A 16,012-nucleotide genomic window follows, 5' to 3' on the forward strand; every position below is an offset into this window, starting at 1 on the left:
AGTCAACTATTTGTATCTAATACAAGCAGGGACACATAATTGAAAGGCGTCTTTCAATTAGAATTTATTTAACTTAAATAATGAAATAAATATACGGAGCTTCAAAGTTTTAGCTTTAGCTTTTACCACCCCTCTCTCTCTCTCTCTCTCTCTCTCTCTCTCTCTCTCTCTCTCTCTCTCTCTCTCTCTCTCTCTCTCTCTCTCTCTCTCTCTTTCTCTCTCTCTCCTTTATCCAAAGGAGAAAAAAATCACTCTTGGCAATATGCAAATAAGGCTGCAAGCTATTACGATGCTAATGAGATTCTCCAGCAAAACTAGCAGTTCTTCCTCGAGCACAGGGGTACATTTCATCCATATTCAGAAAACATTAGAGTGTGTGTGTGTGTGTGTGTGTGTGTGTGTGTGTGTGTGTGTGTGTGTGTGGGGGGGGGGGTCAAAAATCACAATCGCATCTACCCCATGTCCTGCAGTGAAGATATGTGTAAAAGTATTACTCGAACAAGACTACACACCATTCATTATTAAATTCACTAAGTTTGTTTGGGTTGATAAATTAAAATGCTTTTTCATACAGTAAATTGTTTGTGAGGCTTGCTGATGCTGTTGTTTATCATAATCTATTGTTGTGTTTTTTTTGTTTTTGAGCATTGAAAAAATAAAGCAGAATGGGTGTAAAATTGATAATTATGTGGATTTATACATCCAGCAAAGTTGCAAATTGTAAAATAATAGATTGCAAAACTATTATCATCTATAAAAATAAAAACAAAACAAAACAAAAAAAATCATATAAAATGAATCTTTATGGTCCCTAGGCCATGATTTTAGGATGTCTATTTTATTTAAGCCACAGTTTACTTAAATAATCAAGTGAATTGTAGATAAACATGTTCAAAACAATAAATCCGGGAAGGAGATTTTTGCAGGTAAAAGCCATGTTTATGTGTGTGTGTGTGTGTGTGTGTGTGTGTGTGTGTGTGTGTGTGTTTGGGTTCAAACCTGCCGAAAAGGCGGCATCCGCCACGCACCATGGTATGTTACCATAGTAACAGTGGGGAGCCTTGCGAAGGATTGTCTATATGTGTCCTGACCCATTTCGATTTCCCCCAGAAGTGTTCTTCCTCTTTCACCTTACCACATATATCTCCCTTAACACCACTAACTCCACGCTCAGCCTTTACTTCTAATTAAAAAAAACACTTCAATTCCAGGCGCTTTCTGCTTAAACCCAAAATTAAAAGTATATGGCAACCAAAGAAAAGACAAGAGCTTTTTTTTTGAGCTGCATAGCCTTTGGTCACACTCTGCAGGGAAGTGCTTTCAGCAAACAGCCATTTCTTCTGAAATGTTGAATAGAAAGTTTTCGAGATATTAAATAATGTAATTTTTAATTAAGAGTTTTATTAATAGATTTTCACCCCAACTTTCATAATTACCTATCTCTGTGCCTGGAGTGTTTGGAGTTGAACTTTCATTTGTCTAAGATTGTTGAGCCTCAAATACTTCCACAGAACGCACAATATAGGAATAATTCTTATAATGGCTAATTAGCATAAACTGAAAAAATGGATTTTGAAAGAGCATTTTTGGGCTTGACTTGGAAAGGCGAAAATGTATCAACATCAGCATTAGAATAAATTAGCATAAAAAAATAGACATTGAATAATTTTCCAATTCTGAATAACTGAGCAAAATGTAAAAATGTAAGTTTTTAAGCATATGTTCTGCTTCTATTTATATATATTTTTTTTACTCTATTTACAACTGATGCTGCTAGACCAGAGATGCCTCAGGTGGGGCCATTATTCTGATATATGGATGTGCTATAAATTGCTAAATTATATTAGTTTTAAATTATAGAGGTTATTTTAGGAGCTATAATGTATTAGTATACTGCCATACTGCCATATATATGCCATACAGTACAGGAAATACTGTATTATTAACACTACCTAAGCCTTAAAATGTGAGATTAATAGTTTTGTTGATAATATTGTATAGTCTTATTCAAGGTGGGTCAAAATGTACCCAAACATTACATCATATTCTGCCCTTTATACATTATAACTCTTTACTGAAGAGGCATTTCATGTTATACTCTATGTATATCCTCATCAATCCACATTGATATTATGAGGCTCACATTTTAGCATTATTTTTGACCACATAAAAGTTATTATTTTACAGTGTGTTGCATAAGCAAATAAATTAAGTGTAACTAGCCCTAACTTTAAGATACAATTTAATACAAACAGGATAATTTATTAAGGTTACATTTTAGAATTTTGCATTTTTATCCATTACATTCTGGCCCTGGCATAAAGTCATATAAAGTATATATAAAGATAATGAATATTTCCACCATTATAACCCAGGAAAGAAAGATGCAGTTCATATATATGGGGTACGTTGTCACAATGGGAACCTGCCATATGCTTGAACTGAATTGTATACCATTACATTGACTTGTTCAGATTTATTGAATAAGCCCTTGTAAAATGTGACAATACTTGGCCTGCTTGGATGAAATCAAAATGGACCTTTTTATGGATTCTTGCAGTATGGAATTTATCCTTGCACATTATTATTTTTATTTAAAATGAATGTGTCTGCTCTCTTGCAGCGATATCTCGGTGGCATCCGAAAACTTAAAAAATGCTGCCTTTGGATGCTATATACCAAGGTAGGAACACATCAAGGTACATCCGAATCCAATGTTAGCTTCACTTCCTGTCTCCCGAGTCAGGCTACCTTCATCTGATCGATTTCTGAAGGCAGGATAGATATATCCTTCGCTGCCTTTGATATCCCACAATCCTGTGCTTTTCATTCAGTGGCAGCTGAGCTAGAAAAAGATGTCATCTGAAAGTTAATGTGCGTTTTTGACCAAAGTTTTCCACTTCTGATGCCATTTCTATCAATAAAGTACTGTTTTAATAGTAATTGAATATTCGCTTTGTTATCACCAAAGCTCGCTCTATCAGTTTCCTGAGGTGCCTTTCGAGCACAAACCCTGCCTGCAAAGTCATTGCCTGTAAGGCAGTGAGACAAGAAGTCATTCTTCTCTTCTCTTCTCTTCTCTTCTCTTCTCTTCTCTTCTCTTCTCTTCTCTTCTCTTCTCTTCTCTTCTCTTCTCTTCTCTTCTCTTCTCTTCTCTTCTCTTCTCTGATGACGTGTTTACTGGCGCAAGGGCGGGAGAACCTGTCACTCACATAACATCAGGGCAATAGCAAATGACAACAATCCAACAATCCATCCAATTTCCGATACACAAAATCAAGCCTTTGTCATACATTTTTCATCTTCGAGAAGCCGTTTCACTCGGGAATACATCAAAATAGGGAAGAAAAAATTATCGCAACTTCCGTGTTGTGTGGACTTCAATCAGTGTGTGATATCCTACAAGGAAAGTATGACTGGAAATGTAATCTGAAGGATAGGCCTATAATTCACAAATGATCAAATCATGTAATATAGTTTTGCTTTTGAACTAAACGCTTGGAACCAACTGCTAGAAGAAAATAATTAGTTATTGACAAAGTTCTCCCAAATTTCCCCATGTGACAACTAGCCCCGGTTTGACTGAGATATTGTGTTGACTCACTGGCACGCTAATGTCAATGTTACCGAACACAAACATTAACACAAGTTGCTTTTTTGTGGAATGGTAAGACTTGCTTGGCTCACCCTCAACAATGTTCCAGTGCAGCCTGCGGCTATCCAATGAGAGCCCAGCCCTCCTCCCTCTGCTCTCCTCTCCCGCCTCCTCCGCGCGCTCTCATCTCTCCGCTCCGCGTGCAGCCACTGACTGCTGCTGCTGTCTCGCGGCGTTTGGAGATCCTGCACGCGCGCTGTATGGATGCTGAATCTTTGGCGCTGCTGTAAACGCGACACGGAATCAACATGTCCAACCCTCCGCACGACCCGTTCTACTCGTCCCCTTTCGGACCGTTCTACCGGAGACATTCACCGTACATGGTGCAGCCCGAGTACAGAATCTATGAGATGAACAAACGACTCCAGTCCCGGACAGAGGTGAGTTTGGCATCGCTCCACATGAGACAGTGACAGCTGTAGTTTGGGAAAAGTTATGTTGGCCAGTGCGTTTGCAAAAATATTATCATTCTTTCCTGATTGTACAAAACTAGGAGTGTGAACTAACTGATGAAACTTAATGTTTTAGTTCTGTAACTGCGACTTTGTGTCCTCTGCAAGTTGCATGGATGCACAAGTGTATATTGAGCATTGTGATGACATTGCTCGGACCTCTTTAGTAGCCTTTACTCTGGACAGCGATTTCTCAAACATAATGTATATTTAGGTAAATGTTTAGGACTTTCCAGCGAGCTTTTCTGAATTTACATCCTTTAGCTGCTGTGTACAGAAGCAACATAAGCTTTGACTAATTAAAATCCACATGGAGGCAATAAGTTAATGAACAGCGCACGAGCGCAGGGGAATGATGCTCGAGAAACACAACTGTTTTAAATGAATATTTTTAAATGAACGTATACAATAAAACTATACAAGTTAATGAGCTGACTATTACTAAGAAGGATAAAGGAAAATGATTAAGTGTATAAAAAAAATAAAAAAAATAAAAAAAGCAGAACCGTTTGGTGTGCAAGAGAACATGAATGGTCTACAAACTTTGCTGCAAAGTGATATCAGCACTGGAAGTATAAGCGTCGTTTGATTTGAATATTTTAGATGCATTCATAACTTAAATGTTTGCATGTTGTCATCCACTTCAAACAGTTAATCATTTTGTAATCATTATTATTAATAATTATTAATAATAAATATATTGTTGGGAAAAGCTAAACGATTAAAACAACACCATGGTCCATTTAAATTTATTCACTAATTTAAAAAAGTCACATTCAGCCAATTAATTGTTGTCAAGGCAACTATTTTTATTATCATAGCTGTATTATGCTTTTTCATAGTAGAATACTTAACATCAAGGGAACTCTGAAGGACAGATTGGCAAACGTAAACCTAAATAACAGTGATATTTTACAAGCAAAAAGATTTTTAGTATCACTACACAAAAGATTAACCAAAGCAGCATACAGTAAATAAATTTAGCATACAATAAAAATAAATCTAAAACACTAAGCTCAATTATTAATTTTGCAGTGCATGTGGGGAAATCACATTTATTGTTCGATACGAAGTTGTTTATTCTGACAAACTCTGTTGGAACTCTATTATCAATGAAATCAGTTTAATGACAAAAACTATATGCACTTTTAAAAAAGCACAATAAAATGGCTGTAAGTATTTGAACTGTGACACAGGAACATGTCTGAAATGTTGATCCCAATAGGAAACTCATGTTTTCATATCTGCTGGTTATTCTGCCCTGGACAAATTCCCCTTGGGTCTCCTCTCCTCTTGCAACCTCTACCTCCGTATTCCACTCGACTGTCAAAAAAAAAGAATATATAACCTTTATCACAATCAGTCATGTCAATTTGTGATGTTATAGACAGCTTTAGACAATTATCTTAATTGTCCCATTGAAAAGCAGCATTGAATATGCTAACGATGGCACTGGAGCCTATCGCAGTTCTGACACGTGCGCCTCTGCTCATGTGTTTGATGGAGGTGTTGTAACTTTAAGGAGACCTGGGCTGTATTGCAGAGATGCAATGGAACAACATCATGAATAATGCATACGCAACGGCCCAAACCCCGAAGACTTCCACTCTGAAACGGCACTTACCAAACAGCCTATATAATAAACATGTGTCAATATATCATTTTAATCTTCACAATCTCCCTTTGACATAAAAGGGCATTTGCTAAGATTAAATCTTTACATGTCTAATCGATCTTGATAAGATATTTCATTGTGAGGGTAACAATGAGTTGACAAATGTGATTTGTTTCTGGAAACTGTTGCATCGCTAAAGCGTTAAAAAGAGAGAAAGCATAAATAGAAATACAATGAAGAGGAATACAAATTTTAGTAAATAAAGAGATTTGTTTAAATAATGTTAAAGTATCAAAGTGTAATTTAATTTAATGCAGATTAAGAACTTTTTTCTCATCAAATAGTTAATATTGGAACAAGATTTCTGAAATTAAACACAGTGTTATTAAATTGTATTGCATCGCACTTAAATAGACATTGGATGAAATACTAGCCAGTTCAATCAGCAACGTACACTCCACACAACTTACTTAGTGCTTCGTACTTGACACATCTGGAACAAACATTCTGATGTCTTTTTTGCTTGTCTTTTTCGGGTTTCATTGAGAATTTTGCTTAGGATGGCGGCCAGAAATGAGCAAACATCTCTGCTCTGTGAACACAAATCCATCTGGCAGATGGTAGAAATGTTTGTAAAAGGTCTGATATCTTGCATCCTTCTTGCAAATTGTAGCACGTATGGGTCTAGCGCCAGACGTAAATAATAATGTAACTCTATTGCTAATATCTTTGCAAACAGTGAGCGCAATGTTTATTAGTCAAGCACGCTGATGTGCATTTGAAGCCAGTGGTAATTTAGCACAGATTTTACAAGGGAGAGTTACCCCACAGCCATCCATCATGTAGACATGCAGACTTTCCTAGTTTAAAAGCTCCAGGCAAACACTGAAACGACAGGGAGAGCGCAGCGCTAAAGTAGCCACTGTCAAACAAAGGCGTTTGATAACCACTTGCCTCTACATTTCTCTGCATCAGTCATTTAATCATTTAACTAATATATATATATATATATATATATATATATATATATATATATATTAGTGCTTAACGTGGGAATTATGCTCTACTGTGCATATCACATGACTGGAGTGAAAGTAGAATTAAACAAAAGCAGGAAAGAGCTCAGGAAAGCTAGACAAGTGGACTCAAGAGTCCCGACTCTTGACTTGAGAGTTCTCAGTACAGAAGCTGGTGATTGATGTATTTTATTGTCCAAAGGCTAAAACTGCTCAGCCCATTTGTTGGCAGCAAACTAACTTCAGAGCAGAGCAGCTAAGAGTGTTGCATTTTAAAGAGCACCAGAGAGTTTGTCATGGAGTATTATAATTAAGCTCAACCAATAGCGTGAGTTTGGGGCGGGGCTATGTGTTAGATCTAGATCTTTAGGATGCTTTCACACTAGCACTTTTGGTGCCCATCCGGGTTCGATTGACCTCAGAGTTTGGTTCGTTTGGATGATGTGAAGAGAAGGAGCGCACCTGCGAACCGTATCCGAGTCCACTTTAAACGGTGGTCTGGGGTTCTGTTCATGTGTACTCCGGTACGGTTTGCTGCTGATGTGAACACCATCGCACTAAATTGCAGAAGTGAACCACTGTTGTTAATGACATATGATTTGATAAAAATGTGTGTTTTTTGTGTGTGTTTCACTCCTTTACCTGACGAGTGTCACTGACATACTGCAAGCAGAGAGCTGTAAATTTCATTTCTGCTCGCCTTTAGCGTTCTTTAGAGGATTTGAAGTACATTCGCGGCAGATAGACGCAAGTGCCATTACATACTGAAGCTTTGGTAACAAAATCAACGGTTCAAAAACAAAAATATAAAAGTGACGGGAGCAACGCTTTCCACTGTGTGGATTTCGCCGCCTTCATGCTCGCTGTCGTTACTAAGCAACCGGGTAAACAGCTGCTGCTTTGATGATGCAAACTAACCCCGGTTCAGACCAAATAACAGAAAATGAACACAGTCCAGCGGGGGCAGGGGGAGGGGGGAGCAATCAAACTCAGGTTCAGTCCAGGCAATCGAACCAAGTTTGAAGGCATCCTTATAGTCCCTATGAGTTTTTAGACTGTTAGTATGAATATGTTCAAAATATGCATTTAGATTATATGCAATAAAGGCGGCATAACACTCAGTTTCTGAGTTTCTAATCTCATGTTAATCTTGAGTACCTATAGAGTAGTGTTGCACCCTTCATATCTCCAAAGGGTCTTTAGTTTTATCATATTTATAAAAGACAGATACGCTGGACTGATTCTTTCCAAAAACAGCCAAAGTTTGAAGGTGTGCAATGAGCGGAGCTAAAGAATGTCGAGAACACATTCCCTGGATAACTTTCGATTCACTATATGTTTATGTTTTGACATTATATGCACTTATGCGCCCAGCCCAATCTCACGAAAATGCATATAAATAGTACGAGTGTGCAATCTCGTGGAATGTATATGGCAAATGAATTTTAGCGTGCATTAGGGCTGGGCGATAAAACGATAACGATAATTATCACGATATAATTTTCCTTCATAAAACAATAACAACAGTTCGATAAATTCTCGATATAATGCTTACGCGTTATGCGTAATGCTGCGCATGCGTATTGTAGACCGGGCTTCTCGGTGATGCACGCGCTGCTGTTTACAGTCAGTGGCTGACAGGCTTGGAGGATCGGAGTGAAGTGGAGCAAGGAAAATGAGCGATAGTGAAGAAAACTCAGAGCCCACGACCAGCTCGGAGGACAAAGATATCTTTGGCAAGTTAGTTCGCTCAACTTCAGTGGTTTGGAGATATTTTGTTGATCTCGCATCCGACATGAAACAGCAGCGTACGTGGACTGCTTGCTTATTATAGGTTCATGTTCACCACACGGAATTTAATTATTAAATTATTCCTGCTTCTTCGAAGTTCTTCCATATAACATTGAGCCCAACACAGAGGTAAATCTAGATTAACTACATTCACACACAGGCTTATTACCTTGTTAGTTGGGGTGGGTGACTTACAACAAGCTAACGCTAACTGTACCAAATTATAATCACTAAAACATCGGACTTGTACATGATCACTATCAAAACGTTAATTGTTTGTCTTTGGTGATGTATTAATGACTCAGCATCGCCTGTATCAAAAGAGAAATAATTTCATCCGATGTTTAAAATGAATAAAATAGACAGCCCTTACTGGAGATCCAGAAATACTGAACCAGCTCACTGTCGGTGAGGTGTGTGTGTGTGTGTCGGTGAGATGCGCGCATGCTTTATGGCTTATTATATGTACGTACGAACCCCCCACCCCACCACCCTAATCTTACCCAAGAGCATGCCATATCCATGGCATAAAGTGCGTATCATATGCACGTGAAAAACTGTGTAGCATATGCACACCAAAACTCATTTGGGCGTATCCATTCCACGAGATTTCACACTCTTATTGCGCATTACCATGAGGTCGAATTGACGCGCCAATTGCTAACAAAAAAACAGACATTTGATGCCCTTTCACTCACTGCCTGTGGTTTTCTCAGGACAGGGAACAAACAAACACAATGGCAGAACTCCGTTGCTTCGGGAAAACAAACTGCATCCACTGTTTCCTTAATGCCAGGTTATTTGGGAATCTGAAAAAAGGTTATATTTCCCTTGCAACCAGAAACACAGTTCTTTATTGACATTGTTGATTTCGTGGTCTAAAAACAAAATGACAGTGCTGCCGACGGCTCCCGTAACCTGAACGAAGCTCATTGTTGACGCTCTTGCTCTCGCTCTGGTTTATGTGCACACCCACTCATCCGGGAGAAGTGAAGTCACACAGGGCCATATCCGGAAAGAAAACCTTTCAGAAACATGTTCGGATCCTGAAGGAGTGTATTTGGCACAGAAATACTCTGGCATACATCCAACATTTTATGGATGTACTCGCTCGTCCTTAAATGCCTCCGAGCTCCCTCACGAGAGGACTCGAGACCGGTATGGCTCGCAGGTGACGCTCCTTCGCAATCATGTCCCCGGTCTCACTCGCTTCTCCCATGTCCCTCGCTCGTTCACCTCGCCACATATATATTATGAAAATGGTTTGCATAAGTGAAATTTGGATGGACTACATATGCCATGTTGTCACTGTCACGTGACCTAGTAGTGTCAGTTGCGTTGCTTCATTGCCTTTAACAAATCCTGTCCTGTGAGCTCATGAGATAGTAAAGTGCCCATCAGATGCTCACTTCATAATCTCGCCAGAAGTAATCCAGCTGGTACTTTTCATGAAATATTTTTTTTTACCTTTCAAGGTATGTTTGTTGGTATTGGGAGTGGCTTGCATAATGTGAAATATTCAACCAGTTAACAGTTGTTTGTACTAGTGTTGTCACGATACCAAAATTATGACTTCGATACGATATCAGACTAAAATATCGATACTAAATCGATACCACAGTAAAAAAATAAATAAATAAATAAATAAGATGCTTAATATGACAACAGAACTTATTATTCATTGTTATTTTTTACTAAAAATTCATGTGGCCAGCATGTTCCTTAGGGTTGGGCATCGTTTTGATTTGAACAATTATTGATCAATTGATCAATTACTATTAAAATTATCTCACAAATTTTTGCTATCTCAATGTATTTTTTACAATGGGGTAATTGTGTTGCAATAGCTTACACACAGCACAAGAAAGCTTGATTTCGAATGGTAAATTGAATTTAAAAAGACGAGTAAACAGTAATAAAATAAGAACAAATAAACAGATTACAAACAATAGCACAAATAAATGCAATAGAATAGAAGATACAAATTAAACAGACTGCTTTATTTTTTCAGGTAAGTCTAACATTCAGATAAGAAACTGAATTAAAAAAATGCATAGTAATTACATTTAAAACAACATTGGATAATGTTCTTTGTAAAAAAATTCAATAGCGTACAGATGAAACTGTTAAAGTTACACAAGTTGATCAGTCAAGAGCATAGACCGTAAAAAAATAAGAGAGCAGATTGATCGTTTGTCTTTTTGTAGTTTGAATAGCAAATGACTGCGGTCCCTTTAAGACTAACGGACGCATGGATCCTAAACACTGTTCCTGTTACTCGTTCTTCCTGAACTGTTTGCGACTGTGTTTACGTTAATACTCTTCCAGATGTGCACTGATAATTCTTTGAGTGTATTTGACCAATAATAAGCTGGAAAAGGAAGCAAATGTTTGCACTTGTATCATGTCAGAGGCGGCTTTATTACGGTAGGCAATGTGTGTGTGTGCGCTTCAGATGTGGAGCACGAAATCTGCGGGGATTAGTATAATTAATTTATGTGCAATCCCGCGCGAAATTCAGACCGATCACACACTAACACTAACACACTGCAGAACGCGTTCGCCGTGCTCAGAGGTTAACCGGGCTGAGTGAGAATATGGCGGTGTGTGTGTCAACTCGCTGACGGTCAGAGAGGAGAGCGCAGCTGATATCGATACTGTAAAAACTGAGAATCGTATCGTTTCAGATATTCCAGTATCGATATATATCGAAATATCGATATTTTTGACAACACTAGTTTGTACTCCCTTATAGCCACATTTTGTAATTTTTCGGTGCTAGAGGTCGCTTGTTCAAAACAAAGGTGTAGCTTGATAGCGCTTTGATTTCGTTGAGCTTTTGTTATGCTGCAGACGAGCGCTTCCATATATGTATATATATATATATATATATATATATATATATATATATATATATATATATATATATATATATATATATATATATATATATATATATATATATACACATATATCCACATTACATATATACATTACATATATTTGTTAGAATGCTACTCTGTGCATTTGCTCAGTGGTTAATATGAGACACTTGTTGCACACTGCAGTCAGCTAGATCAATATAATGCACGGTAAAACATGGGACCTCGCAGTAAATCAGGAAAACAGGCTTTAAACAAAAAGACTAACTGTGTTGAGCTATATAACAATTATTAGTTTTCTGTCAATGAATGTATCTAAACAGTTGCTCACCTGTCTAATAAAACACATATTAAAGCGTATTGGGTTTCTACTAAATAAAATCGAGGGTAAATGGGTCATTGATAGGTGACGCACCGACATGGTCCGTGTCTTGGTTAAAATAGCTTATTTCTCAGGATTTAGACATTCTTTGAAACATTTGGGATAATGTAAGTGCACAAGTCAAAAATATATATAACATTGTTCTAGTAGTTGTTGGGTAATTTTATCCAATAATCTTACATATTGTGCGTTTAAGTCTAATTTTGCAATCTCACTTCACAAGAAAGTAGTTAGCATTAGTTTCAGATACTGATTTGCCTATGGAAATTTCCAACTTCACATGCAAAACTAACTTGTTCAAAAACTTCAGTGCATTTTAATTTGATGTAAAGACTTATTAAGCCTTTGGATATTTCCTCTAAAAACTGTTAGAATATATAAACAATAACATTTAACTTTTTTACTATTAAATTAAAAAATATCAAGTAGGCTACATTTGCACATATGGCTCATACGGGTGAATAAAGACTGTATATATACCAAGATTATTCTCAAATTGCCTTGCCTCTCATATTACTAAGAATGTGAGAAAGTGCAATGCGTAATATATAAGAGACATCCCTCTAAATAAAAGGGCCAGTAGTCAATAGATAAATTCATTGTGTCACTGTAGCTTCCGTTAGAAGATAATGTCAGATTTTGTTGCTGATTTAAAATTAATTTACCGACTCTTGACTGCTATCAGAGTACTGCTATTGACTTAAGAGCCACTGCTATCAGATACTGTCATATTTCTAACACTTTTTTTTGTACTTTATAATTTTCAGCAAAATACATAAGAAACATACTACCTCGACAGACAGTCCTTAGCATGTCGGATATGTCCTAAAGACTGTTTCATTTGCTTTTGGATTAACTGGAGTGCTGATAAAGATGGCACACACCAACATCCTTTATAGGGTTCCTAGTCCTGAATATCAGCTAATTCTGAGTTAGTGACTGTCAGCCACATCCGAAAGTAACTTCTGATAGTCTAACTTGTAGATCCGTGCTTACTTGAGCTGCAACCAATTTGGTGAACTTCCAGATCATTAATAAGAACCAGTTAAAAAAAAAAAATTAATTTGTGAAATGGGCATCACTTTTGCAGATATGGCTGCCGAGTGAACTAACTTTCCTTGAAATGGACTTTGATACTTTAGACAGACTTTATCCTATAGTTCTCATGTTTTTTTGACACTTTCACTTGCAAAGTAAATTAAGCATGGCTGACTGAACTGAATATTTATACAATAGCATGCTTTTACATTATGCTGCATCCACACCGTTCATTTTGACTGCTGCACAGCATAAACAAAAAAATGACTGAGTGCTCCTTTAATAGAAGCCATATAGAGTTTTGTACGCTGTCAAACATGCATTTGGACGCATTTGCCTTGAGGCAGGCATGCTGAAAGACCATGGAACATGCTGGCTGCCATTTAAAAGGATTGCTGGATAACCCGCCACATAAGCATATGCAAACAAGTATGCTGGTTAACATTCAGAGGAGGAGTATCGTCGACCTCAGCTGGTATAAGCTCATTAGCATAATGCTTCTTAATATTCGCAAGCTCCGAGAGAGTAAGAAGAAGGAGAGGTCACCAGGAAGACAACAACTGAAAGGCTAGCTTTATTAATATGTCTAATGGTTTTGGAATGGTATGCGTTTATGCAAAGGAGCAGTGCGAGTTCACAGCGGCGTTTCGTTTTGATCTGAGGGCGATCGATAATGCATTTCACTGTGGAGAAACTCAGTCTCAAAGTCCTCGAGGTAAACCAATCATCGCAGATCTTCCACAGTCCCATAAGAGCTTAAAATGGCACCAAATGGCAAATCAGTCTAACCATGTCCATCATCATTTATATTACATGCTACTTAATTGGTTTTGTAGAAAGCAGGTGATGGACGATGATTGTGTTTTAAGAGCACATGAAAAGTCTAGCATCAATTGATGTGCCCAAATTGACGAGTTTTGTTAAGCAGTCAGCCATATAAGGCTGAGATCCAATTATATTACGATCCATTTGTGTTCCGATTAATACACGTGTATCATCTGTATTTTGGTTTTAGTAGTAGCAGTGGACTTAGTCTTTAATATTTTGCACTCACTACGGGCCAAATATAACTTACAACCCTCTTATCAATTGGCTGCATTATGCAAAAACAGGTTATGAGGTTCTGGCTGATATGTGACATATTACATTGAAAACAAAACAAGTAAAAATGATTCTCTGGAACAATAAGGTGGTGTTCAAACTGGCAGGATACTAGGACAATAGTCCCACCTTTTTCCTGCGGCTTTCCCAAAGTTCCTTCCAGGCTACACTGTTACGCTGATAACAGATAAAGAGGGATCGCCCATTTTTACCAACTTCCTGTTTTTAGACTTTTTTCTGCATCATATTTTTGATTCCTTTTGTCCAGCCCTGAGCGATTTTGAGGAGCCTCAAATGTGTTATCATTGATAAAATTCTCTGCTGTCAACGTTTTGCATGTGTTGTTTTTTACAGTACTTCATCAATATTCAGACAGGTTGAACCTTCATGCATCTTTATCTATTAGCACCAAATTAATACTTTCATTTTGCATTTAGAAATATGTACACTACCATTCAAACGATTATTTATTATTTTTGAGTCCAAAGCTGCATTTGCTTGATTAAAAATTAAGTAAAAACAGTAACATTGTGTATATTAACTTCTGTTTTAATATTTAATGTAATGTATTTATTTGATGTCAAAGCTGAATTTTCAGCATCATTATCCCAGTATTCAGTGTCACATGATCCAGAAACCAATCTAATATGCTAATTATTATTATTTAATTGTGTGTGTGTGTGTGTGTGTGTGTGTGTGTGTGTGTGTGTGTGTGTGTGTGTGTGTGCGCGTGTGTGTGGAAAGTTGGGAACTGTGTTTCTTTGATGTATAGAGAGTTCAAAAGAACAACATTTAATTTAAATAGAGATTTTAAAAAGTCTTTGTCATTTTTGATCAGTTTAATGCACCCTTGCTAAATAAATCTATTAATTTCAATATCTAAAAAAAAGGCTTTCTGACATCAAGCTTTTGCAATGTTGGCACAGTTCTGGAGTAGTTTTCAGTGGTCCAGTCAGCGCTGTGTGTCATATACGGTGAGGACTCTCTGAAGGGCGTTAGTTCACTTCCCCGTGCCTTATTGTATTTGAATAATTCACGTGCACTTAACCTTATCAACATTCATGTCAACATTTAGTTGTTCTTAAAACAACAGCAGAACAAGGACAAGCAGATGAGAACAGCTTGCTAAAAAAAATACCCATAAACGTTGTTTATGCTGTCTTTGTTGAAAATTGAGGTATCATGAATTGTTTGCGTGTTTACTGCCATTTCTACTGCGGTTTTGGCTTGTTTACGTCGTTAGTATTCCCTGAGATCTGTCGGCGGCTGTCACTGATATGTAGGTGGAAGAAGTTCAACAGCAGTTGTACAAACCCTGCGCGTGATTGCCCACACACAGCTCTGTTTAGCTCATCAAAGACCTTGTGTACATTTCATGAGTCCTGAAAGGTGAGTCTAAATGGAGTCTGCCTGGCTAAGGACTTTTTAAATGTCAGTTCGCAGATGTGGATATATAAGGACAATTCACACCGATTCCCACGTTTTGTGAACGATTAGGTTGCTTTCAGCACAGTACCATTTAAAACGGAGATGTTGATACTTCTCGTAGTACTATTAATGCTGTAACACACTGCCTCTTAACAAAATCAGTTTTTGATTTAGGTGGAAACACAACTGTCTTGTTCAAACTTTAACAACAAGCACCAACAGGGTGAACACACTGATCCAGCACAACCCAACAGCCATTGGAAGCTGGTGCTTGCCAAGCACTAAACTTACATTTAGATGATGTCAGCAGGGTTATTATTGTAAACTATTAAGGAAAAGATTGTCATATATAATGAAAAATGTGCTACTAGTAGCAGGTAAATCTGAAAACAGTGACATCACAATAATAAACCAGCATGCAGGAAATCACAAATAATGGTGCAACTGTATGAGTTAAAGAAAATTTGTTAAATTATTTCACTTAATTTGATGCAAACAGCCACAAACAAAATTTGTAAAGATTAAGCTTGCCAATTTTAAACCCTACGTTGAGATTTTTGACAATGACCCTGAATTTCTCCCTTTTTTTTTGGTTCCCATGTGGAAAACCTCTTATAAATTATACTAAATTGTTAATACTAAATTGTGTGTG

At 37.3% G+C, this 16,012-nt stretch overlaps 1 protein-coding gene across 2 annotated transcripts in view; it reads left to right on the forward strand.

Moving 5' to 3' along the window:
- The first annotated feature begins 3,764 nt into the window (after window positions 1–3,764).
- ldb2a (LIM domain binding 2a) overlaps window positions 3,765–16,012 on the forward strand; it is a 75,990-nt gene continuing 63,742 nt past the window's right edge. For both annotated transcript variants that reach the window (XM_067457228.1, XM_067457229.1), the window contains exon 1: window positions 3,765–4,035. In XM_067457228.1, the coding sequence (XP_067313329.1) occupies window positions 3,904–4,035 (132 nt within the window). In that variant the 5' untranslated portion in view covers window positions 3,765–3,903. The remainder of the gene's footprint in view (window positions 4,036–16,012) is intronic.

The sequence above is a fragment of the Pseudorasbora parva genome, chromosome 11 (genome assembly GCF_024679245.1).
Source record: "Pseudorasbora parva isolate DD20220531a chromosome 11, ASM2467924v1, whole genome shotgun sequence".
In the NCBI taxonomy this organism is placed as follows: domain Eukaryota; kingdom Metazoa; phylum Chordata; class Actinopteri; order Cypriniformes; family Gobionidae; genus Pseudorasbora; species Pseudorasbora parva.